General features: G+C 43.2%; 1 protein-coding gene across 2 annotated transcripts in view; it reads right to left on the bottom strand.

Annotated features, from left to right (window-relative positions):
- The window catches only part of KCNQ5 (potassium voltage-gated channel subfamily Q member 5), a 1,047,762-nt gene that overhangs the window by 106,453 nt on the left and 914,195 nt on the right, over positions 1-27,114 (bottom strand). For both annotated transcript variants that reach the window (XM_069606244.1, XM_069606245.1), the window contains one exon: positions 2,350-2,458. In XM_069606244.1, coding sequence (XP_069462345.1) covers positions 2,350-2,458 — 109 coding nt within the window. The remainder of the gene's footprint in view (positions 1-2,349; positions 2,459-27,114) is intronic.

Genomic DNA, 27,114 nt, shown 5'->3' with positions numbered 1-27,114 from the left:
AAAAAGAAATGTTAGGAGTCATTTTGCAAGTACAGGTAACGAGTACACATTCTAAACATTGTTATATGTATGTGCAGAGAACGTAACCGCAAATGTATCCAGATGATTTGCAAAGTGAGGTATTGACAAGATACAGAGAAAAGGGGGCGTTGTAAATGCCAGTTCTGGGGGGCTTTGTCAATCACTATGACAGTATTAAAGACGACAGCTTCTGGCTATATTGTCTGAACAGGAGAACAAAGCACTACACATTGCCTTACATTTCATCTGGAAACAGATAAGAGTCATTATTGATGAATTAACAAAAGAATAGTCAGGCCTCACTATGGTAATACTACACGATTCGGTACGATACCAATCACTGGAAGAGAAACCATTTTCTATATATTATATATAAAACTGAAAATGTGTGTGTTCCATATACAATTCCACACCGTTTCACCAATTTGGACCACATTTTGCACAGTCCCGTGTTAGGACCCTCTGGACATTACTGGCTACATGACGTCTGGACACCCCACCCCTTTACCCGGATTTCAGCAAAAGTGAAAATGTGGGTTTGTGGCTTTGCCTATGTTCCCTATACAATTCTACACTGTTCCACCAATCTGCACCACATTGTGTACAGTCACCTGTTAGGACCCTCTAGACATTACTGGCTATATGACATCTGCCCCACCTCCACCCCTTTCCCCGGATTTCAGCAAAAGTGAAAATGTGGGTTTGTGGCTTTGCCTATGTTCCCTATACAATTCCACACTGTTTCACCAATCTGCACCACATTGTGTACAGTCACCTGTTAGGACCCTCTAGACATTACTGGCTATATGACATCTGCCCCACCTCCACCCCTTTCCCCGGATTTCAGCAAAAGTGAAAAATTGGGTGTGGGTTTGCAGCTTTGCGTATGTTCCCTATACAATTCCACACCGTTTCACCAATCTGAACCAAATTTTGCAGTTACCTGTACGTATGAGGGAATGAAAGCCCGGGCAACGCTGGCTACATCAGCTAGTTATCAATATGTGTATGCATAGATACACACATATTTGATATGTTTTTAGTAATGGAAAACAAGCAAGAGTAACTTGATACTGAAAGTAATAGTTCCCAGGAATTGATTTTGATTACTATTGATATTGCCAGTAGTTGCGTAGAGTTTCTCCTATGAACTGTTCTGTTTTATATATCTTGCTTTTATATGTTTCTTTTATTTGTATTTTATAGCAAAAAACATTTTTATATGTGTTAAATTTTAATATGATAACTGATCACATTAATAAATAATAAAAGTGGCACATTTAGTCATCAGTGGCACACAAGGGCGTACCAGCAGAGGTTGCCTGAGCCACATGCTAGTACAGCAGAGATGAACAAGTTACTTACCAACTGTAAACGTTCTTTCGACTGGATGTTCCTCCCACGTATTCCTCATCTTAGATATATCCTTACCTTCAGCTTTGCTGCTTCAGAAAAAAATGTTCTCCACCAGAGGGCACTCTGCTCGAGTCCGCGGCGTCGATGTCCCTCGGCGGTATGCGTCGAGCGTCGATTTCATTCGCAGTATAAATGGCTCGAGCCACGCCTGTTGGCCTCAGTTCTGTTTTTTCGTATGTTGTAGCCAATAATTAGTAGATAAGGCGTGTTCCTTTGACCAAAAGCTCTAAAGGAACTGCGAGTGTAAAACACGTAAACTGTACTGTGGGTTAGGCTGGGAGGGTCGGTGAGGAATACGTGGGAGGAACATCCAGTCGAAAGAACGTTACAGTTCGTAAGTAACTTGTTCTTCGAATGGATTGTTTCCTCCCATGTTTTCCTCATCTTAGATAGGCTCCCAAAGCAGTTTGAATTGGAGGAGGGAGTACCATAAATATTAATCATGTACAGTATGAAGTACTGATTGTGCAAAGAGACCCCCTTGTGAAGAAGTTGAGTCTAGGGAGTAGTGCTTTACAAATGTGTGCATGGATGACCAGGTAGCTGCTGCGCAAATATCTTGTATCAGGACACCCCTCTGAAGAGCTGTTGAAGTTGCCATGCCCCTGGTTGAATGAGCTTTCAGCCGATCTGGAGGATCTTTCCCAGCCAACCTATAACATTCAGTTATAGATAAAATTATCCATCCGGACAATGTTTGTTTTGTCACTGCCAGCCATAATTTACGGCCAGTGTATCCCACAAAATGTTGGTCATACTGACGAAATTTTGCCAATCTCGATATATAGAAACCAAGATAGGGAAACAACTGCACTAGCACACTTAAGCGAACTAGCAATGCGCCTTCACAATAAATCTCACAGTCGATGACATATGTTTCAAAAACACCTTCATATTTTTTTATTCACCAACCTGACTGCGCGGATGACCGTTTTAAGAGCCGGAGTGAGATCTTCAACAGATACATCGCAGTGGCAACCTTTGTCATCGTAAGGCTCGTCCGTTCCCAGGCTCGCGTCCGCTGAAAAACAACACCAACGTTTAGTTTCATTTACACTAATACTAAGAAACATTAAATCAAATGCAGTTCATTCTTGCCCATAGGGATGTTCGGTCTGCTTTTTTTTGGGTGATTTCAAAAGCACTTCAAAACAAAAGTCCAATTTGGAACTGGAATGCGTTTGGTGGCCATTTTAGCGATTGGGTAATGCTGATAGGTTTTGTGCAACCTCTACTGCCCAAGTCTACTGATTAAGGACTGGTGAAGGGACATTGGCAGACAGAAGAGAGGAGACAGAATTTCTAAAAGAAGGCAGGGGTCTTGGGTTGTCTTCTGTAAAAGGAGTCACAGGTGGATCTCACAACGGGATAGTGGACATACCTCTGGGAAAAAGAGTGACTGGTGCAGGCAAGGAACGTGGAGAATTGGAGGCGGGTGAAGGCAGCAAGCACACCCAAAAAGCGTGAAAGGATGCAGGAAGGGTGCAGTAGAGGGGCATGAAGCATCCTGAGTGGCAGAAAAGAACGAGGTGCAAGAAGCTGCAAAAAGATGACCGGTGAAAAGATTACTCCAATCTGCCATTTTAATGTTATACCCTGTTGAAGGCCGAAAGGCGATTGTTTTACTTATAAGAAAGGAGTCCTGTACCCAGTGTAAGGGGCACAGCTTAATAAGTGTCTGGTGCAGCCTCAGGATCCCAGTAGCTAGGGAATATTTAAAAGACATGGGGCCAATGCAATTGGTATAACGTCTGGTTCAATTAAGGCCCACTATTTCCAGTGGTTACGAATGATCACCTATAGAATAAAGAAGAAGTGCACACACATTATTTATTTTATCACATGTATATTTTAAAATTAAAAAGACATGATGTGCTCCAGCACTGCTAGAAGCAGAGAGGGAACACTACTCTCTCGGGGTTGGATCCCAGAATCAATCTGGCCGTCCTGCTCCCCACGAGTTGTAGTACCCCATCCGCACGATGAACGTTCCCTGGCTATTGGGAGTTCACATATGATAGACTCTGTGTGTACCGGTGCCTTGCTGAATGAAGGCACAGACTCAGTGATTGACTGCTAAGGACTGCCTTGTAGTGATGCACAGGGCAGCTTCTAGCCCAGGACGAAACACTAATATGCACCACCCGGTCCTCCCGACTGGCACACGTCACTCTCAAACTACACCTCTGTTTCACGTGACAAAACTCCTCCTAATAATAATAAATCATTGCTATATAAATGAAGCTGGTTTCATTACATTGTAATACAAGAAATATAATGTGAAAACGCAGCTGTTGCTACTCAAGTAAATGGTTACTCTGTCACCTGCTCCTAGGGAAGGCCTTGCCTAAATGCAGTTTCAAAGTGTCCGTAATGGCACACTGCAGTGGGACCAGCCTGCTGGGGACTGAGCGCCCACTGACCACTGGCCCTGTGTTGCAGGCATTCTATTTGTACCACCTCACTTGTATTGCCTAAGGGGCAATACTAGACTAACCATATTTATTATTTTCTGACAGAAGGTTATCATTTCAAGATGGACAGTTTGGTACACTCCTATTGTAATCTTTCAAAATACCTCTATGAGAGTGGGAAACCAGTCAAATAGCACCAATTAGTGTTCCTGTTGGCTTTGAGTTAAATCACAGGCCATTTTAGGAACATAACTGATCGGAGATCTCTATATTTGATAAACAAGTCTGTGATAAAAGGGTTTTATGTGTGAAATCTCTAAATACATTACTGACACATGGCTTGGTACTCACATCACTGTTCACAGCACTCACCCTAACATTAAAATGCACAATACATTCTGATTCGGACAGTTTAAGTTTTTGGATGAGAATATAAAATGGCTGCAACATCAGCCACTGAAATGGTGTACAAGGGCTCTTTTGCTTCTGGTTTCTGGAGAATTTTAGATGAGCAGGGGCTGGGTCTCAGTCACAGCATGTACAGCACCTAATACAGAAACATCTGTATGGAATTATATCTAAAGACAGGTAAGGATATCCCACAAGAGACACCCAATTAACAATTGGAGGATAGCTCAGGAGCAACGTGCTCGCCTTGGAAGCAAGACGACATGGAACAACACAGGTTCGATCGCCAGGTCCGCACTTAGAAACCTCTGGGTATTAAACGCGTTATAAATAAACTATCATATCATGCACAGAAAGGATTGTACCTCTTACAAACTTTAGCCTGATCAGTAATAAGCAGATGAAGCGTTTTAAACAAAACTGGCTTCTAAAGCATGCTAAAGGGTCCACAGTGCTTCAGCCACTACCTCCTCGCCATTAAGCAGGCCTCAGGGGTTATTTCTGCAAAATAAAGAGCAGGCCCATGCTTTATCTATCAGACCTGACATTAGCATCTCTTATTAGTGCTTGCCTGTAGCTAATGATAGTCATAGTGTGGCAGCGTAGAGAGTATGTTCGGCCTATTCGATGTACAATTTGAGGCAAAGTCTTTGATTGCTTTATGTGTTTAAGTGTGGGCACAGTATGGCATACTCGTCAGAGCCACGTACACAAAATGTTCCAGCGTGCCGGCACCAGCATTTATACCAGACCGGGGAAACACAAGTTTGCTGGCGGGGGCCATGGATCTACCCCCAGGCCTTGGGGCCTGGGGGTAGATCCGGGGGCCTGCAATGACCTCCATGGAGTCCTCCAGGACTCCATGGAATGGGGAGTTACCGGCATTACTGCCTCCTGTAATATCCTGGTAATACCGGGATATCAGGCAGCAGGAATGCTAATTCCATTTTGGTGGATTCCCGCCAGAATTACCGTTGCGATACCACCAAACTCAGAATTAGGGCTATTTTCCTGTATCATATCAGAGGAGAAGTCAGGATTATTAAAGATGGGAGTAAGTGGAGCGTGCCAAGAGCAGGCAACAAATCCAGTGCAGGCTGGCCACAATAGTATGGAGTGGCCTTTGTTGTTTTGTATAGTTGAAATCCATGGATGATTCACAAGTGATATTTCGCCATCTGGTGACTCCAGAAGAACCCAGTTCTTGTTAGCAGCTTCAGGCAAGCTTTGTCTAGGGGGGTGTGGGGTGATCTGTGCCACTATTAGATATATTTCTATATCAGGAACGTTCAATTCTCAACTGCTTTCCAGCTCTACAAGTGCTTTTCTAGAAGGACAAGGGGCCTTGTTAGCCTACATATTAGCAAACATTTTAGCCTTAGCCGGTGAGATAAGCGCTCGCCCATGATATCTGTGTGCAGCCTCCTGTGGCTAGTTTGAATCCCGGCAGGGTCAACTCAGCCTTTCATCCGTCCAAGGCCGATACATTGAGTACCACTCTGTGGGATAATAATGTCATCTGTGATTTCAGTGCTCTGAGACCAATGGGTGTGTAGCAGTATATAAGAAATACATTATTATTATTATATCTTTGTAAATTCACTTTCTGAAAAGCAACCATGACCTTCCACAGGGAATCACCAGAGAGTCTGAAATATGTAGTACAATCTAGGGAGGACATTCATTTTAATCTACACAATACACACAGACACGACACCTTATCTCCTCCCTCCCCTCTTTTCCTAAGGTCTTCCAGTACATCACTGTCAAAGGGGTGAATCTCTACAACGGTTCACAATGTTTAGGGCCATAGACGTCTTACCATTTACCTTAAAACTGGAAACCCGGGCAAATCATTGGAACTCACTGATCACTCCAGGGAGCATTGAAGCTGTATCATTTATCATGGAGAGAAGATTGCCTGCTAAAAGGACTAGTGTTTTGGGGTATCCCTCAATCCGTATATTCTGAATTTTGGGATTCTGAAGATTTGAATCGTTGAGTCGGATATTTTGGTTTTAAATTAACACACTAGAGAGAGTTTTGGCTTAGTAATATCCTATGGCGTATTAAAACTCAACAACCTCTTCATATCCAGAAGAAAGGAACGCATTAGTGCTTAAACTGCAAGATCTCTGATCAAAAGGAACATATCCTACCATTCATTGACGGGGAAGAAAATCATTCTTTGTGACTTTACAACTTGTGACTCGGAAGAAAGTTATTTACACTAACACATAGCTCTGCGGGATAGTCCATGTGGGAAAGACAAGCGGTAAAGTGAAAGCCAGTTGGAATGATAATATACATGTTAAGAACACAAAACATCAAATCATCAGTGGCAAGGAGAAAATACAATCTCTCCCAAATCCGTTTTGCAGTACTGGAGATAGTCAAATAGCCGCCAAGCGGGAGGCATGGAGACCAACTGCTCTCACAAAGGGAGAGGTTTAGATTGTACACTCGGCATTGAGACTTTGTTTTCTTCTTTTTGTTCTTGGTAAACGATGTTATTGATTTACTACGTTGAATTTGGCTTGTTATGTGCTTAATAACGTTGACATTAAATTGGTCTATACCATCAGAATGCTTAATTCGGTTTGTGCGAGTGTAATGAGTGTTTTTGCAGTACGATCAGTTATGCCTGGGGCTGTTACCTTGACGTTTGGGGGCTTCAAGCCCATCCCGAGATGGTATATATCTGTCTTACGTGATAGTGTGAAATTCCAAAACTATTACAATGTTTGTTTGGTGGATAAATGTTATGTCGAATTGTTGGGGATTGTGACCATTTAGGGCCCAATTCACCAAAGCGTTTTAGAATGGCCAACCCCCATTGGAAAGAGCTCTGTCAATTAGGCCCATAATCTCGCCGAGCTCCCCTCCCCTCCCCCTGTAGTTCAGCTGGGCGTCTCTTTCACTCTCCCCAAAACTAGGACTTTTTTCTGCCTCATCCTGTGGATAGGGCTACAGGCTTTGCAGACTGGAACACTCTATCGAGCTCTTGCAAACTACAACGGTGCCATAGAAACAGGTTGTAAAATGGACACATAACAAGGCCCGTAATGGCAATCGGAGCACTTCTTACATTCACAGCCAAATCTGCACGGTTTATATCCAGGAGCCGACTGGAAATGGAAATCATTTAGTGTGGGTTATCACCAGCAGCTGGTGGAGGGGGAGAGGTGGACTTGGGGTGTACCCGACTTCTCTGTTTGTGGCCGGTTCCAGTTTTTTATTTTGAAAATCTGGTCACCCCAGCGATGCATTAAATCATGGCTTTGAGGATCTGCTGTGCCTTCAAATTGTTAGGTGCGTATAGAACATGGGGTCACTCAGGACTCACGGGATGCATAGCTCACATATCTTTGAATCTGGGCATGATTGTGAGTGGTCCAGTCTTCCACTTTATGAGCAAGCTGCACCCTGGGAAAGAGCAACCGATGCCTGTGTGCACAATGTGAAACGCAAAGGTTTGCCGCGAGCGATCATGCTCACTTGCCACTCATGCGATTACCGCAATAAGATGCTTATGCATATCCAAAAGGCATGCCGTTTTGTTTTTGCTGCTGCAAATGATGCTCTTTTGCAAGAGTCTGTTGTGTTCAGTAATGACATTGATAGAATACTGCAAGTTGTTTCTGTGTATTTACTTGTAGCGCTATCTGATGCCCCCGAAGACAGCCCTTACACCTGGAAAAGCATTGCGCAAAGTCAGCAAATGAGTCAATACTGCTACTGTTGAAGGAAAACCTAAACCACTTCCAGAATTTTCTTTTTTTTCTGCTCAGTTTATCCGGCCTTCCAAAGCCCACTTTGCCCTATTCGGCTTTTGATTATCCTGTCAATACTTCTTTTCTGTGAGAATTCAAAACATTATTTTAGCTTGGCTTTCAGTTTTGGCATTATTGTGTACTCTTGAGTTATGGTGAAGATGGGAACGTCAAACTCTTACTATGGAACCATATGTAAATGCTCTGAAGGAAACCGTTTCTTTCAAATAATGATCATCAGGCACCTTCTGCCTCGCCCGATGGTCCCCTACAGGCACCTTGCAGCCCACTCTCTCCTCCTATCAAGACGAGACTAGGCAGCCACCTATACATAGGCCTACCAGAATACCTGTAGAAAAGTCTTTAAACAATTTAGAACGCCGTAGCCGGACTCCTGATGTGACTCAAAAGATGGGAGCCTAGATCCCAATGCAAGGGCTCCTACACCGGCTGCGCGTTAAATGCAGGATCTGTTCAATTCCAAACCCTTTGCAGCACCGGGCAAGTCTTCCCTCTGTCTTGGCCCAGAAGTCAAGCAAAAGACGAGCCATATATAAATATTAGGAAGCAAAAGTGGGCAACCCTGAAATTCAACGAAAGCTAAGACGTCTGCAGGCTGTATGTCGACGTGGAGGGGTCCCCAATGCTAGGCTAGGATGAACAGCATGAGACAGCGAAGGAGAGACCCTATCAGAACTCAATGTTGAGTACCCTGCCAGGTTCAGGGAGGACATAGGCTTGCTGAATGAGTTCAAACCCTGAATCATCTTCAAGAAATGTTTGTATGCCAGGGCAAAATATAAAGAGAATCACTCACAGGCAGGCTCTCCATACTCAAAACTCCACTTTCTTTGTTATAGTTCAGTGAATTTTTTAATACCAAAGACTGGCAAAGAATGATTCAAGGTGCATAGAAACTTAAAACCTCTTAAGTGATAGTTTTATCAAGCGACTTTCCATGGCTGACAACAAATACTGTCATCAGTGTTCTTTCATAATTAAAAATGAAAAACTGCCAACTACATGGCCACAAGTTTCGCCCATCTGGGCTTATTCAAGGAAAGAACCATAGTTACAATATCTTAAAACAATGGTATCAATGTAATCAATTTGTGAAAAAATTATAAAAGGAGAGAGGGGAAAAAGGCAGTACTCTGTGGGGAAGAGAGGAAAAAAGGATTAAGACCGAAATGAGAACATAGTCAAAACTCAGTCCATTAATCAACACCATAGAATATAGATGCGTGGTATCAAACATTGATTTTTTATAGATCCCATTCAAAGTTCCATGACTTACTATTTACTATTTCCAGATTCCTATTGGTATCAGGTTGAGTGCAATCAATGTTGCCATATAAAAGGGACACATACTGTGCGTATGAAGAGAAATATTATGCTGTTGTATGTGCTCATCATGAAGCAAGTGTTGCCATGACATGATTTAAGCATCCCGGTATGTAACTATCTTTGTGCAAGTTATGCCAGAAAATTCTAAGTCTGACTGTTGCTATTTAGCAAGCTTCTGTACACAAATGTGTTATTTTCCTATATGTTGGGTTATAGTTATTAAAGTGGCTCCATCACACGGGTTCTGTGCGAGAATAAAAATGATGATAGCTTGTTAGCTAATTCTGATATGGTACTAGCACCTGATCCATATTGTCATTTAGTGCCACAAATACTTAGAACAGGACCGAGTTGTCTCTGCTTTGCTGTGTACAGCTATGTGTGGTGTCCTGCTCTGCATTCAAGTGCCTTTTTGTTTTTTTGTTCATTATACATATGCATGGTGATGTCATCAAATGAATACGTGTGACATCACCGTGTTGTAAGCAGCCTACAGAGCCTTACAGCAATCCTGTCATAGAACGGCAGACTGTTAGTGGAGACAATTTACTGTTTATATACTATTTTTATTTATTTATTTTTTTGAATTTGTATAGCGCACACAGCCCAAGGTCATCGAGGCGTTGTTGCAAGAATATGTCTTAGTTACAGGATTTAGGCTTGGCTTGTGGTCACAGTGAGCGGAGGCCAAGCATAGTACAGTACAGTCATTCATATACGGGAAGTTTGATACAGAAAACGTTCAGCTAATGCAGTTATACAAACAATAACGTTTTGACAGCTTTCCTAAATGCAGTGTAAGAGTCAATGTTTCTTATGTGTGGAGGGAGGGAGTTCCAGTTGGATGCTGCAATGACCGGAAAGCTGGCTCCTCCAGCCCTCACCCTAAGGGTCTTGGGGATGGTGATCCTATTTAGGTAGGCCGTTCTGGTAGGTCTATCTGAGGTGGGTTTGGCAATCCTTTGTGAGAGGTAAGGGGGAGCAGTGTCATGTAGACATTTGTGGGTGAGAGCAAGGGTTTTGACATGAAGCGTTCCCTGACGGGAAGCCAGTGGGCAAGCTTTCTTGTTGCTGAAATGTGATGACGTTTGGAGATGCCGGTAGCTGCCCTAAGTGCATGGTTTTGGACCGTCTGAAGTTTTCTAATATTTTTGGAGGAAGTGCCAGCTAGAAGAGCTTTGCAATAGTCCAGCCTAGACCCGATTATTGCTTTGGCTATGGTAAGGCAGTTTTGTTTAGTTAGGAACGGTCTAGCTGCCGTGATCAGTTTGTAGTGGTAGGCCGAGGCAGATGAGATGGCGTTTACTTGTCTGTTGACTGAGAGGTTTGAGTCAAGATAGACCCCCAAGGTTTTCACTTCCTGTGAGACTATGATGGGAGTGTTATCTACTGAGAAGGAGTTGTACTTTAAGTCAAGTTTCTTGAGAGTTCCTGGTGAAGCTATGAGTAAAATCTATTTTTTCACCTTTGAGGCACAGTCAATTTTCCACCATCCAGGTTTGAATCTCTGAGTAAATGGAATTGAGAGCTTTGCTGTCAGCTTCATGGTCGCCCGTAAGGGGGATGAGGATCTGCGTGTTATCAGCATAGTTAGTATATGTGATGCCACGCGCGTCCATGAAGTTAAAGAGAGGCCTCATGAGTAGGTTGTACAGGGTAAGTGAGATGCAGGATCCTTGAGGGACCCCACACTTAATGAAATTAGGGTTAGCACATGCTTGATCAGAAAAAACGTTCATCACTCTTTCTTGGAGAAATGATGTGACCCAGGCTGTAGCTTTAGGTGAGAAATTAGCAGCAGAGGAGAGGTGGTGGCAGAGAGTGTCATTGTTCACCATGTCAAATACTGCGGCTAGGTCTAGGAGCAGGAGGAGAGCTGGTTTTCCTGCGTCCATGAGGTCATCAATCTGTTTATTTAAGTCCAGTAGAGCGGTTTTGGTCCCATGGCCGGGCCTAAAGCTGAACTGTCTGAGACCCAGCAGGTTGTTGGACTCTAGGAAAGTATGTACCTGCAGGTAAGCTGCCTTGTCCAGAATTTTGAGTAAAAAAGGGACTGTGGTGAAAGGCTGGTAATGTGCTGGGATGTTTGGGTACTATGTCCATATGCACTCATATTAATACGCCATAATATGGTTCACACTCCTATACTAGGATAGTCAGATAGTTGTTTGGTGCTTACTCGTTTTGAGTATATGTTCTGGCAGACTCATGGAACTGGTGCCTACTCCTTTTGTATTATACTAGTTTCAGTTCCAATTTGGGGAGTACCACAGAGTTGTATTCTCCTTAATCACTCGTATTCCTGATTTCCTAACAGTGTGCTATAGTAGATTAAAAATAACTCCAATGGCCATGATATATGAATATGCAAAAGTACATTAAGAAAATATATAGCAACATAACTAGAACCGAGAAATTCCACAAGACTATAGAAACACTTCCAGTTCAATATCAGTATTCAGGCCCCATATCGTAGTTCTCAGTTGACATATGTATCTTGCTTCCTTCCATCTCAAAGTTTTATCCCTGGCTATAGACTTGCTGAATGGGTTCAAAAATGGTATCATTGTCAAGAGAGGTGTGTGTGCCGGGTTACATGACGTCAGGCTAATCCCAGTGCAACTCAAGGGACTGGGTAAGAGTAACATCATTGAACCCATAGAGTTGCCGGAGTGGTTGGCAATAGTGATCGTTTGAATGCTAAATAACACAATCAGAATATGTGTTAACCTGAGAGATCTCAGTGTGAGCATATGACCACTACCCAACATTAACCAAATGCTTTCGTCCATGAAGATGGAAAATACATCTTCCTCTCTAGATTTCTCCAGGTAGTGGTGTATACTCTTTGGCCTGGCGTCACCAGCAGTGGTATTTCAATGACTGATGCAGCAGTGTTTTGGTTGAATGCCCAGAATCTATTTATTTCAAAATGACATCCTAGTAGCCAGCACAAGCAAGAAAGAACATGACGCAAAGCTGCATGGGCTATTAAAAGCTTAGAGACGCACAATGGAGTATGAGAAGTACCAAAACAAGTTAAAGGAAATAGCATCCTTGGGCTACATCATGTGCACAGAAGGTGTCATGCTAAAACATGTGTTGGTTGACATTATGCTTGATTTGTGAGGCAGGGCCTTGCGACTCTGCGTAGCTGGCCTGAGGCATATAGTGGGATACACGTTAAAAACTGGCTGTAACTCTCACATGTTGGACAACAGAGACCATTATCAATGATTGCTGCTGTAGGGCATTAACAGCAGTTTTGGAGTATAAGGATATGTCTGTTTCTCTCGGCGCGGGTCTGGGTATCATCACCAACCCTCTCATTCTGACCGCCTTAGGAAAGTGAGTCTGAAGGCCATCAATATCCGACTCAATCAATGCATTAATTCACATGAGGCTTTACATTTTCAATGGCCGAGTCAGTCTTCAACTGCTTAAGGGTAAATGTGTACAAAGCTAAGCGTTGAGTAGGACTGGGGATTTAGGAAAACAATTGTTGGTCCAGTCGATATCGGATCACTGTGGGTGTTTTTAGAGGTCAGTGTGGCCATTTTCCTTGTAGGGACTCAGGCCGAGCCTTTATGAGTGAGAGACCCAACGCTTACTTCTGTGTTCTGGGCCGCACGGGTCCATGGGCAGCACCTCGGCAAACACACACTCCTGCATTGCTCAGTAGGCCTAATACAAACCACTATGAGACACACATTGCCTGTTCTGAAATGAGAATGCTGCCAATGTAATACACGAATGCACTGCTCACGGAACATGGTGGTAGCATATCACACCCATGTGAAGTAATTTGACATTCAGTGAGGTCTGGTTCCTCAATCAGGGTAACCATTAAGGTCCGTTAGTACTATTTTCAAGGGTATTTCACTCTCCTGGCAACCTTTTGCATTTAGGGTATATTGGGTCTATGTCATCCAGCAAAGTGCTTCTTAATAAAGTTAGAAAACGGTCCAACATTTCTGTGCTCCTATCCTTCGTGCAAGGCTCGGATATTTAAATAGGCTTGTCCTCTATAACCGCCTTGGCGAATGCTTTCTTCAGACCTTCAGGTTGGGGCTTATTTAACGCTGTAAATCAAGACAATCACTAGGAAATAAAAGTCAAGGCTCCAGTAGCCTCCTGCCAGCACCACATCCTTTGTACCACGGAAAGCCCACGCAGCAACTCTGCTTAATGAATCAAAAAGCTGTAAGCACTTTGCCGGGTCACGCCGCATTTAACAGCATTGCGCAGGCAATGCTTTCTTCGACGCTGTTTATGAAGTGTGACTGTTACAATGCACTCTTTACATCTTTTTAATGGGGTAATGCCATCAAATTAAAATGTCAGGGACCCGTTTGACTTGTACAGTTTTGGAAACAATAGCAGATGCTCCTGAAATACATGTTCTTTCAGTCACAGTGACAGAGGCATATTGCAGGTCCTGTGCCACCCCCACCCCAGGAAAAGCAACAAAGTCCCCTCCCCCTGCTGGCGTGGGTGAAAGTTCCGTGCAGCTGAGAAACGTGCACAGTGTGTTGCGATCCCATTCGAGCCCCCACACATATGAACATTTGGAGTAGGGTGAAGGCCGACTGGAAGGGTGATGCTACTAACTTCCCTCACCATCTCTCTCAGACTCTCCTGAACCATGTCATGGTTTGCCTGTGTTTTCGCTTTTTCCCTGCCACCAGGTCCTTCACCTATTACATGTTCTAATGATGCTTCTGGTCTACATGCCTTTTGCCCAGGGCCATGCTAAAGATTTTTAGGACCCTGACACAGACATAGTTGCGGCCCCTCCCGAACAAACCAATGCAGTGAAAGCATTGCTCGCCTTCATTCAAGTATACCAGCAATTCATCCAGGCTCGAGGTCACTCATTTAGCCTTTAATAACGGTGTGCTGCCCTCCTGTGGTGTGAAGTGTGTGCTGCAGTACAATATCTGGACTTCTCTCTCTTCCCTCCCTGTGGTAGACCTCCCCACTATGCTACCAGGAGGCTCGAAAGCCTCTTGCCTCAGGACTTGAACACAGGCCTCTGTTTCCGGCTCTTGAGTCCACAGGGAGGCAGCATGGCTTAAGCAATTGACCAATGTAAGTACAGGCAGAGAAAATGGGTTGGTCGGAGTAAATTACATTTCCTTAAAGCTTTTCAAAGTACAAATGTACGTGTTGTGGCAGATTTTGTAAGACATGGGAGACGTACAAGATGTCGACAAGTTCAACAACCAGGCTCAGCCCACTGTCTTTGCACAATCCTATCTCATTGCAGGGATTTTGGTGAGCTGTGGTTAGTCGGGGCTTTGCTCCTGCAGTGATCAAATTGCCCTCTAGACAGGGCTGTGCCAGGACGCTCTGAACTGATTTCTCTCAGCCGAATTTCCTATTGCGCTAAAGATGATGAGTGGCAATACTGCTCTTCCCCAGTAGATGTCACTATTACCCATGGTTAGAATCACATCATCAGTTAGAGACTTTTGGAATTAGATTATTTGTGTTGTACCACTGCAGGCAAAGGAAAGTGTAGCACAGAGAATGCATTATTTGATTTTTACTACAGATTGTGCTCTGATTAATTCCTGTGCCCGAAAAAACTCAACCACATCTCTCAGGCTATTCCTTTAAATGCAAGGACCTATATCTTTTAAAAGTTCCTTATCTACTTGGGATTTTGTGGCCGTGACAGACACTTCTTAAGCCCCACCAGCAAATATTGCTTTGCGACACATTAGAGCCCCTTGGCTTTCTTATCACACTTAAAGCACTGCTTGTGATATCTATACAGTATGAAAGCCTCCAGATGAGGGAACAAGACACGTGTCTGTTTGCCCACCATTTAAGACAATGCTACATTTGCCAACTTCCAGAGATGTAGACAGATATCGCCAACACCACTTAGTACGAATGCAGTGGAGGGGGGCGGGGGAAACAATCATCGCAATGAATAGCTCTGTCATAAAGGCACACTGAACCAGGTGCAGCGAGCGTGCTAAACAGCACGCTTCACTGCGCTTTTTCCTGACCCCTATGCACCATGCTCACTCTAAAGCGCAGTCCTGAAATACACTTGTTTTTATACATAACGTGTGGATTGCAAGTCTCGACAGCAGTTTAGTTAAATAGCAAGTTAATTGCAATGTAATGAAACTGCTGCCGAGAACATGACAAAACACAAATGAAGGGGTACAAAAATTGCAGGGTGTTTGTGTGCTACTCTGGAAAAAACGAAGAAAGACATTTCAAAGAAAACTAGTGACTGCAAGTTTAAGCAGCATTTTTGAGTTTGGAAATGTCATTTTTTTTTTCAACGTAAGTGTAAGATGTACATTTGCAATACAATTGCGTGCCCAGCATGTATAAAGCACGCTTTTAACAGTGCTTTTAACAGTGCTTTTAACAGTGCTTTTAACAGTGCTTTTAACAGTGATGGCCCCATTCCCGTGGTGTCCCAGACAAAGCCTGCAAACGCGAATGACGGCTTGTTGGGAAAGGAGTGCAGAACATATTCGGCGAAGCTAGGGGTCTGAAGGGCTGAGGCAGGTTGTATCGCACATCGTAGCAGAGCTATCCATGGAACGCCTCCACAACAGCGACACCAAAGTGGAGGTGCTCTTGACATTACCCTTTGGAGTTGTGTCTATACCTACCTACTTAACTGGTTTTCCCTACACCCATCCTATCCGCCAACCCTCTTGTCCTTGCGTTATAGCATGCAGTTTTAGCCAGAGTAATTTTCAGTTTTTTACCTGTCAGAAATTAATGTGTACATATACTTAATCATTGTGCATGATTATACTGGATTTGCCATCCACTAGGATAGACCGGTACCACCCTCATGGATCAGCTTCAGGTAGTCAGCTGGTCTGAGGGAGTTAAGCCAGAATGTTGCATCCTCAAAGGTGACATCCCATGGAGCACAGCGATCCATGAAGTTCTCCATCTGAAAGAGGCACTAGAGTCCTTCACTGGTCAGGTCAAGTGCCTGGGTAAAGGCCCTAGCCTAGCGGGTACCAGTATCATGGTCTGCTATGGCTCCCTTGAAGTCAACCCTGAGACTCTGCCCATCACCATTTCCCAGGGAAACCCAAAGGCAACCTTTCCTCTCTGGGGCATACCCATCTGCACAGGGTTGCAGGCTTGCTTACTGCCTCTTCATAGCCGAGACCCTGCATTGCCCAGTGCTACACCCAGTCATGAGGCAGCACCCTGTGTAGGTACCATCATGGCTGTGCCCATATGCACCACTAGTTCCGCCATGCCTAGTGTGCATGCCAGCTCGACACCTGAAGATACTGGTGCCAGATTCATCACTTGGCTGACACTTTTAAAGTTGTGCTTCAGGAGACCATCTGAGCATGGGACCTATGTCTGCCTGAGACGCTTGTTGAGGGAGAAGCCTACACGAGCGGTGAAGACAACAATCAGATTTTAGCTACTTTTCAGACTTTTGTGTATTCTGACACAGTTAACCTACCAATTGGATACTTACTCATTTTTGCCTTGAAATAGACCCTTACAGGGTCGAAACACGTGTTGGCTGTACACACAATACATTCATATCAACTAGCATTTCACTTTTTGTCCATCTCAACTTTTGTGACTGATAGTTATTTCGATACGATCAGCGCAAGTTAGCACAGGTTTCTTGTATTTCATTCATTGTGGTAAAGTGTTGCCCTATATCTTGAACAATCCCATACCACTCTACGGCAGCTTGGACTAGGTTGAGTCACTACCACTACTAATAGGATAAGTAAAGGACATCTTACGAAGAACTGTTCGCCTATTTTGGGAACTGTTTGATTTATACAGCGCCAAAGACCTTGAGATCCCTGGCGGAAACAGGGTACTGGCATCAATAGACTTGCAGATCCAACTCCTGGGATGGAACTACAGGAGGATTGCCACTAAGTCTGGGTAGGTTGAAAAACATGACATGCACTTTGGATCTGGGATAATCAACAAGGATTAACAAGGAGCTCTTATGGTGTTGCTTATCACCCATTCCTCTGCCCTTCAGTGAAAGGATGAAAATAGACTCAAAAGGGTGAGGTGGGTTTGGTTTCACTGAACGTCAGTTCTTTATTTACCTCATAAAGGATTCTCCCGTTCCCCAGATTTTGCTGCAGCCCAACAGAACAGCGTATTTTTTACAAAATGTATTTTATAAAGTCATCTCTTTGGTGGACAGGGTGGGGATGCAAGGGCCATTTTTCGTGGAGGAAAAATGGCTGATCATTTAGGGGGGGAATTATGTAAAGGTGGATGGGACCACCCAGTACAAACTCTTGGTCCCCACACTTTTCTGACACGCTGTACTAGAGCTGGGCCCACTCACACCTAACAGCTGGATATCCGGGTGCAGTAAAGACAAAGGAACATGGCCTCCATCGGTTTTTCTGGCCTAGGATTTTGAAGCAGTTAAAAAGATTTTGCTACACCTGTCAAACACATCAAAAGACTCTCAGAGTAGATGTAGGTCGAGGCCCTCCAGAACCTTTACCAAATATTGAAGTGTCCCTTTCTAAGCCGGGAATGGCAATGCATGGCTCACTTCCTTGCCACTACTCGAGCAACTTGTGCTCCCTCTCGTTTCCACTCTCTCTCTCCTTGTTCCCCTATGCTGGAATACTCTTCTTCTCCCTCTCCATACTACTCCAGCTCTACCATTATTTAAATTCAACCTCAAAACTCTCCTTTCTGAAAAACCTGTTTCCTAGCACTATATGCTATCAGCATCAAACTGTTTTCCTCTCTCCCTATCCGTCATGAGCAAGCCTCCAGCACTCTTCTGTCACTCCTCTATCCTCAATTCAGCACTTTCTCCACCATCCCGTTCCTATGTCATTCTGGCCTGTCCTTGTCCCTGGTTTGTGTCCACCTTCCCCTGAAACCTCTGGTTTTCAAGTCACTTTCTCTCACCTCCATTGTAAAGGACCCATACCCAATGCTCTGTTATCAATGGTACATTCTGTAAGCATTGTTGCAAAAATGCATTGCTTTCCTTCTAGTTTTTATAAATAAATAATAATAAAAACATATATTGGGTTCCCTAAGCCTGTCTGGCTGGAAATCACTACATACTTATTATCATCGATTATTCTACTGAATGTCTTCAGGCCTTCACACTTTAAAATAACAACACAAAACAGATAGCAAAATATCCGGTCCCTTAATTCTCGAGGGTGGGTTCCCCAAAGGAGATGTCATGCCATATAGGTAAGTAAAGGTTCTCGTGCATATTCCAACCCTTCACACATCAGCCCATCGTTCTAAAATTGATTGTTCAGAAGAACCCTAAAACTAAGCCCCCTGAGGAAGCTGGTGAATGTATATGGGGGAATTGCTTTGTGCGTAGTCTTACAGGATTGTCTTCAATAAAGCTCATATAGAAAGGGGAATGGAATCCCATTCTTGTTTGGATATATTTGAGGATATCTGGGATTATCAAGATGATTCAGCAACAAACTCTGCACAGTTCATCCTAGGAACCCAGAAGGGAAAGGCGCGCCTCGTTATGCAAATTTACGGTGAGTGAGAAGGTATTTGTCCTACACCTGACCTCCTAAAACAATTGAGTTTCCCAATGGCATGGCTCCTATCTTGTCCCTAGTGACCTAAATCAGAATCCAACCCACAGCTGGAAGCCCTTGCAAGTGCACCATGTAAACTGGTTAAACCAAATGCCATAAGGCACGTTTAGTACAGTAATGTCATGTTCCAATATGCCCAGTTAGGGCATTATAGGTAGGTTCCGTTATGCCCAATTACCACAGAAGGGCCAGCTACAACAGGCCCAGTTAGCACAGTAAATCAATGTCACGTGTAACCATGCATAAGAAAATAAGGGCAAATACCAATATGGTTAGCAAGGAAGGCCAGGTTCCATAGGCCCATTTAGGATTGCAGTACCCAATTTACTTATGTTCTGTTAGCATTGCAGTTTCAGATTCTATTAAGCCCAGTTACTGGAGCAAGGGCATATTTCCTTGTTCTTAGTTGCCATTTCAGATCCCGTTAATCCCAATCAGCACTGTGGGGCGAGGTTTGCTGAATTAACCAACTATGGCCGGATTCCATAAGCTCAGTGAGGACAGAAAGACTAGATTCCAGAGTCCCTGTTGGCACAGTTTGGGCAGATTAACGTGTGTCCAGTTAGCACACTAAGGTCAGAATCCATCATGCCCAGTAAGTACAGACATGTAGGATTCTATTAGCACAAGAGTACTTGATGCCATTATGGTGAGCTACTATGGGGAAGCCAAATTCCATTATTCCCATTTAGTACAGCAGTGTCAGGTTCCATTAGGCCCAGCTACCAGAGTAAGGCCAAATGCCATTTTCCTAGTTAGTACTGTAAATCTACATTCAGGTGTGATCAGTTAGCCCAGTAAGGCTATATTCCATAGACATGGCACGGAATATTGAAGATATTAAGTACAGTAAGGCCATATTCCATCATACCCAGGTAGAACATATGTGCAAGATGTTGGTGTGCCTGAAATGCATATCCGTGCCATTATGTCCAGTTAGTACAGTAAGGCCTGATTTCACAGACATACGCAGCAAAGCAGTACTAGATGTATTTATACGCAGTTAGCATATTCGTTCAGATCTCATTATAACTCATTTGCACAGCAAAGCTATGTTATGTTGTGCTGATTTATACTGTGCACTACTGCCATTTGAATGGTCTCCAGGCTCTCACGTAGTTCTGTAAGAAAAGTGGGTGGGGTAGGTTAGTGAGGGAGAGAGGGATAGGATACAGGTTGTGCTCATCTGTTGATGCGTGCAGAACCGGGAGAAACTAGCGTTTGTGCGTGTGAGCTTTCTGGGAGTGCTTTGCTATGTGCACTGGGCTTGTTGTGTCCTTAATGGTGGCGTCCAGTGTTTGAGCTATTTGTTGTCTGTAGGTATTGGGTTTTTAGAATGATTAGAGACAGGTGTCGGGTTTGCATGTTTTTGGTGGGTTGTTTCAATAGCCTTCTGGGCCTGTGTAGTAAATGAGAGGTGTGAGGGTGTGGAAAAGAGAAGGCAGCGGTTAGTTGGTTTCGAGTGATCTCTAGGTGTTCAGTAGTTTTATTGTTGGTTCTTCATTCTGTATTGTCCCGTGTTTGCTTTGGTTCAGGTGTATGGTTTGTAGAGGAAAATGTTTAAAGTAAAACTAAACAACTAAATCAGTATAGTTCTAGTGTGGCTAAGTTCAAAAGGAGCAGACACCAAATCAGTACAGTTCTAGTGTGGTCAAATTCAAAAACAGCTGATGCCAAATCAGTACAGTTCTAGTGTAGTTAAATTCAAAATCAATGTTAACTAAATCAGTACAATTCTAGTGTGACTAAATTCAAAAGCAGCAGGAACCAAGTTAGTACAGTTTAAGTGTGGCTAAATTTAAGTGGCAGGAACCAAGTTAGTACAATTCTAGTGTGGCTAAATTCAAATGCGGGGTACCATTTTAGTGTGGTTAATTTAAAAAGTAGTGGACTGCAAATCAGTTCAGTTCCAGGTGGCTAAATTCAAAAGCAGTGTGAATCCACTTAGTGTGGTTCTAGTGTGGCTAAATTCAAAAGCAGAGGGGTGCAGTTATAGTGTGGTTAAATTCAAAAGCAGCAGATGCCAACTCAGTATAGTTGTAGTGTCGCTAAATTCAAAAGCAGCAGCTTACAATTCTAGTATGGCTAAATCCAGAGGCAGTGTTAACTAAATCAGTACAATTCTAGCGTGGCTATATTCAAAGGAGCGTTAGCTAAATCAGTACAATTTTAGTGTGGATACATTTAAAGGGATCCTTAACTAAATCAGTACGATTCTAGCGTGGATAAATTCAAAGGCAGCAGGAACCAAATTGGCTTGAATTATATTTTGATGTCCCTTACCTTCTTTTCTGTAGTCTGCTGGATAGGGGGGCTGCAGGGCAGGGTTACAGGTGAACAGGCGACCAGGAATCGCCCTTATCCACTACCCTTCACCAGCTGCCCAGTCAAGGCTGCCCTGGGATGGCAGAGAAGAGTGCTGTTCTGGGTCACGCGACCCCCAGCAGCAGCAATCAGTGACTATTGAGGGCAGGCTGGGGGAGACACCAGGGGGTATACTTGGGGCTTACTTAAAAAGAAAATGGTGGGCTGGGGTTACGGTCTGAGCGGGTGGGTTTGAGGCTTACTTTAAAAACAAATGGTGGGTCTGGGTTCGCAGTGGGGGTTGGCTGGGGCTGCTATTTAAAATTAAAATAGTGGTGCTGGGATCGCAGTAGCAGGGGGGTGGGTTTGGGGCTTACTTTAAAAAAAATCAAAATGGTGGGGCTGGGGTCACAGTGGGAAGTGGGTGGGCTTAGGGTTTAACTTTTTAAAAAGTAAAATGGTGGGACTGGGGTTGCGGTGGGGTTGGGCCTGGGGCTTCTTTGTTTTTATTAAAATGGTAGGGCTGGGGTCACAGTGGGAGGTGAGTGCACTTGGGGCTTACTTAAAAAGAAAATTTAATATGTGGGACTGGGGTCATGGTGGGGGTTGGGCTTGGGCGTCTTTTTTCTTAATTTATTATGGTGGGGCTGGGGTCGTGGTTGGAGAGGATGGGCTTGGGGCTTCTTTTTAAAATTAAAATGGTTTGGATGAGGTCGCAGTGGAATGAGGGTGGGTTTGCGGTCAGGGTTGCCAAATTCCATGATAATACCGCAATAATGACCACAGTCCCCTTTTTCACAACTAGATTAGCCAAGATCAATCCGATGTGCAGATTTCAATTTTTGCACTTAGCACACTAAGGCCCAATTTAGGTGTGAAGCCTAATAAGACCAGATTCTATTAAGATCAGTTAACATAGTAGGGCCAGATGATTCTAGTATGGCCAGCGTCATCAATTTCTCATTATGCCACCAGGAGAGGTTCAGTATTAATTCCCCACAAACTCTCCTCGAATCCTGATGTATGCCCACAGTTCACTGTGCTGTGACTATTTTAATAACCTGCTCCAGTGACAATGATGTTTCCATGTTAAATCTGCTATACCAATCCAGTTTCCCTCTCTACAGGTTTGCATCTGTCTGATTCTGTTTTTGTGCAGCTTCTTTGTAAATACCTTGTCTGCTTCTGTTTGTGTACAGCATATGTGAGAACCTCCTTTTTGTTCATATTTGTGTACAGACCTTTCCAGCTTCTGTTTTGCATGCAGGCCTTCTGTACGCCTGTTTTCACTTGCCTGCTCCCTTTTCTTTATAGCCTGTCCATATACCTCATTTTTGTTCCTGTGTGTACAGCTCTTCTGTACAACCCTGGACAGTTCTGGTTTGAGCCCGGCCCCCGTTTACACCTATAGCCTGTTCCTGCTTACGCTCACATCCTAGTTTTAATTTTAGTTCCATTTATGGTACTATTCCTCTCATTTACACTGTGATACGTTCCCTTCCTAAATATGATTGCTAGAATTGCTCCTCTGGCTATCATAAGCCAGTTAATTCTAAATCATATTTCTTTCTCAGTAGCCCCTCAGTTTCAGAGTCTGTTTCTGTCCTGGGCTCTATAGTTTCTCACTTTCAAAATCTGCTTGTGAGAGCTAGCCCTGTTGTCTCTGTCAGTCTGCTCTCTCATGCCTGTGCATTGCTCTGCATCACCAGCCTGCATTGCAACACCTGTGTCATAAAATGAATTCATTAATCTATTCCAGTTCTTCCCTTTATAACCTTTGAGAGAAACCTCAGTCGATCTAGATACGTATTGGTACAATTCAGATAACTAGCTGTCTGCGGCGTAACATACGTAGTTCTAGCATATTTTAAAGGTCAATATCGGTCAGTAATTCATAGGGTCACTTCTGCCCTCCTTCTTATATATCGGAAGTACTACCAATCGCTTCCAGGAAGGCAAAGTAGGTCCCAGTGACTTATTAATCATCATTGAAAATGCTAAACGTATTAGATTGAATGAGAGGTATGTACAGTATAAGAACAGTCTCTAGGTTCCATTGATCACACAGGCCTCTATGATGTGTCTTTGCTTAATTTTCAACCTTCTCCCACTACAGAGTCCCTGCAGAGTCCCTGCAGAGTCCCTTGGATGGCATAAGATTGCTTAGTAGCATAATTACAGCACCTACTTTCAGTTTTAGCTCGTGAGGAGGCATTCGTCCAACAGCGTTTCGCTCTTTAGCAACACCGTGCCCTGTGTGAAGAGAAGTGGGGGTGGAAAGAAGTAACTTGAAATTATTCTGAATGTTTGCGATAGTGGAAGGTGAAGTTGACCACGTAGGACCGTGCTCATTCTGTTTGTTGAAATAATAGCTGTTGTTGAAGTTGGTGCACTTTTCCATTTGGACACTTGAGGGTAACCTAACAGTGATACATTGAATTTGTATGTTGAAATGATAGCTGTTGTTGAAGTGGGTGCATTTTGCCATTTGGACAGCAGAGGACAGCAGAGGGCGACCTAACACTGATAAATTGCATCCGTATGTTGTAATGATACCTATTGTTGAAGTGGGTGCACTTTGCCATTTGGATAGCAGAGCTCAACCCCACAGATATAATTTTCATCAGCTGAGTACGTAAAGATACCTAAGATGTTGCGTGAATATAACTGATTATAGTTTGGGGTGACATTCACAGCAAATAACAGATGTAATATGGTTTGCTATACGTATGGGAATATTTTTTGTATATATTCAATGGTATTTTTTAACTCTGTAATATTGAGGGCCTTCAGTTTAGCAGGATTTATTTTGTGGCTGCACACTAATTGAAAGGGGTGTAACTCTGATACATTATGGAGCACGGTCCCGTGAGTGACCCTAATCATAAACAACATGTTGTCTGCAAAAGGGGTGATTTTGTGGTGGGAAGTATAGAGTTTCCAAGCCTAAAATGTTCTCTGAAAGATTGTGCACACAGTTCAATTGCTAATACAAATATTATTGGGAACAAAGGACTTTTTTGTCTCATGCACCTCCAAAGGGGTATGTTTTCAAAAAGCCTGCCATTCACACCTATCCTGACAGATTTTGGTGCACAATTCTAGAGGATATATTTGGTTATGTTTGTGCCAAATGCCAATTTAATTAGTACTTTGCAGAGGTAAGTCCAATTGAGATATCCAAATGCGTTCTGGGCATCTAGTGCCAAGAACGATATTGAAGAGGATTTGTAATTTCTTTGAGCAGTTTCTACAATATCCATAACCCTAAACAACGCTGTAAGCGGCTTCACCAAAACACTTGCTTGAATGTTTACTAAAACAAGGCTTTGAGACCATCTGGGCCAAAGACCTTATTTTTTGGGAATATGTTTATTTCAAACTGAACCTTCTCTTTAGTGATCAAAGGCTTCAATTATTCATCCATGTCAAACGAAATCGTAGGGTGAGTCGCTCTTTCTAAATATTCCTGGGCCTACTGTAGCTGAACCGATTCCGCTTCATAGTCTCGAGTAGAAAGAGTGAAAAGCAGGCCGTTTACTCCTTTTGAGGATAAAAGAACTATCAATTACTATCCCAGATGGTTTTGATGGATGCTTGCCCTTCGTGGCTTTCAGTTTATGTGCAAATAATCCATCTGCCTTATTCCCATTATTAAAGCATATTTGCTGAAGTGATCATCTCTCCTTTTCGGCTTGGTTTACCAGTAGGGATCTTAGTAGGCCTCTAGTGTGCGTCAGCTGTATTAAGGTTTTTCGGAACACTGTAGACATATATTTTTCCAATTCCGCAACCGATTTTGTAACAGCTGCAATTTGGAATATCTCAGCATTTATAAGTAATGCTGACAAACTAAAGAACTCCCCTCTTATTACCGATTTACATGTATTCCAGACTATGTGGGATCCCTTCTTCTATCACAATAATCTTAAAATATGTTTCTATTGCAATAGTGGTGGACTCTTGAAGAACTGGGTCTCTTAGTGGGGAATCATTTAGCCTCTAAACTCAGGCAGAGGGGCCTGACCATGAATCTCGATATTTACACCAACCGGCAAATGATTTGAGATTGGTAGGGTGAGAATCTCTGCCTTAATAGCATTATCTGCTATGGCAGGTGAAACTTGGAAATAGTCTATCCTCATGTGGCAGTGAATACGAAGTATAATCCCGTTCAGTCTCATGTAAATGTTTCCCGATATCTACAAAGGAAAATCTATTTATATGTATATAAGTGTAGTTCTATCTGCTCTCTCTTTGAATACTGTGCCAGAAGCATCTAGACTATCATTAAAAACACCCCCACTCCCCTATCAGTTGGTCATGTGCAAATTTGGCTGTGTTGGCAATATATCAGAAGAAAGGTGTGCCTGGTCATTTTTAATTGACATGTATTCAGCATTTTATCAGCTGTCAGTCTCCGATACTAATACACAGAACCACCATCCTACCCTCTTTATTTCTCAACATTTCCTCCAGTGTGAACCAAAACTGCTACCCCAACACACCATGGTTCTGTAAAGGAAGAAGAAAAGAACCTTATGGCAAAGCGCTTACTAAAAATGTGTGGTTTGTCCTTTTTAAGTAAATGCATTTCTAGTAACAAAATAAAATGAGCCCCCGACTATCAATTTTAATGCTATTACCCTTCTCTTAGAGTATTTTGTCCCATTACATTAACGGACCACATTGTCGATTCAATCATATTTTACCCTGGTACACACTAACTGACACCAACGGCTCATGCCACTCTCCAGTGATGACTCTAATGTATGAACAATAAAGTCAGAAGGATACCATGAATTGTCACTTTTTAAAAGTCTTCACATGTGAAATCTGTAACTGTAACCCTACAAAAACAATAACATAACCCGAAAACTGTTAACTGTTTCTTCCCAGTCAGCCGGACGTTCTGTACAACATCTCTGCCATAATCTTGTAGTCCTCACGGAGGACATGAGAATATAAGGATTTTCTTGATCCTCACGGCATGATAATTTTCTTGATCCAGCCTCCACAAATCTCTCCTAACAAATAAACCTTGAAAAGGAAAAAAACCCCATATGCTACAAGCTCGTTCTATCCTCGGAACTATGTTCTGAGAATGTCCTGCCCCAGATGTTATCAATTTATTACCGAGTCATCTTTTTTCAGACACACCCTCTGCCTCACGGCTATCAGTCCATGTGCATGTGTCTTCCCAGTCAGACCACCTGTTGTATGAGCCATGGACTAGCATTCAGGTGACGGTTAAGCTGAATAAATGTCTTCTTGAAGATCGCCTTCATCCTGGATCATGTCCAGAAATGTTCTTGTTTTCTCCATGGCGCTGCTGGATGGATACACTTTTTCAAAAAAATTTAACAGAAGCCTAACCGGAGAGCGCCAGAATGTCAGTTATTTGACGTTTACTGAGTTCCTCCGTGATTGGATTCATTTCTTCTCTTGTGCCCAAAATCAATAATGAGAGGTACTGGAAAAGGTGGCGAGTTGAGTCTGATTGTTATTGCTGCCTAGCTTAATCCCCAACCCTCTTCCCTATGTTTTCGGCTTCATGCTCGTAAGCGCACGTCTGTATTCTCGGTATCCCTTGCAGCTCCCTGCAAGGCTGTAGTGACCCTCTCTCTTCCTCAAATGGTTCTTGTGCTTCGATCGGTACTATACATCTATTAAATAGATGATCAATCTCATCATCCTTTAGTCCACTACTTCTGTTAATCTCATATTCCCTTCTTCTCATCTCTCTTTACTCTTCTTCCTCTTGCCTTCTTTCTTGTGCACTTGCATTCTCTGTATTTCTATCTCCTCACCTCTTCTTTTCTAGTCTCTATTTTTCTTTCC

Source organism: Ambystoma mexicanum, chromosome 4p (genome assembly GCF_040938575.1).
Source record: "Ambystoma mexicanum isolate Mex_15411 chromosome 4p, UKY_AmexF1_1, whole genome shotgun sequence".
NCBI classification, from domain to species: domain Eukaryota; kingdom Metazoa; phylum Chordata; class Amphibia; order Caudata; family Ambystomatidae; genus Ambystoma; species Ambystoma mexicanum.
The sequence above is the reverse complement of the archived record's forward strand: the minus strand, read 5'-3'. Positions and strand labels throughout refer to the sequence as shown.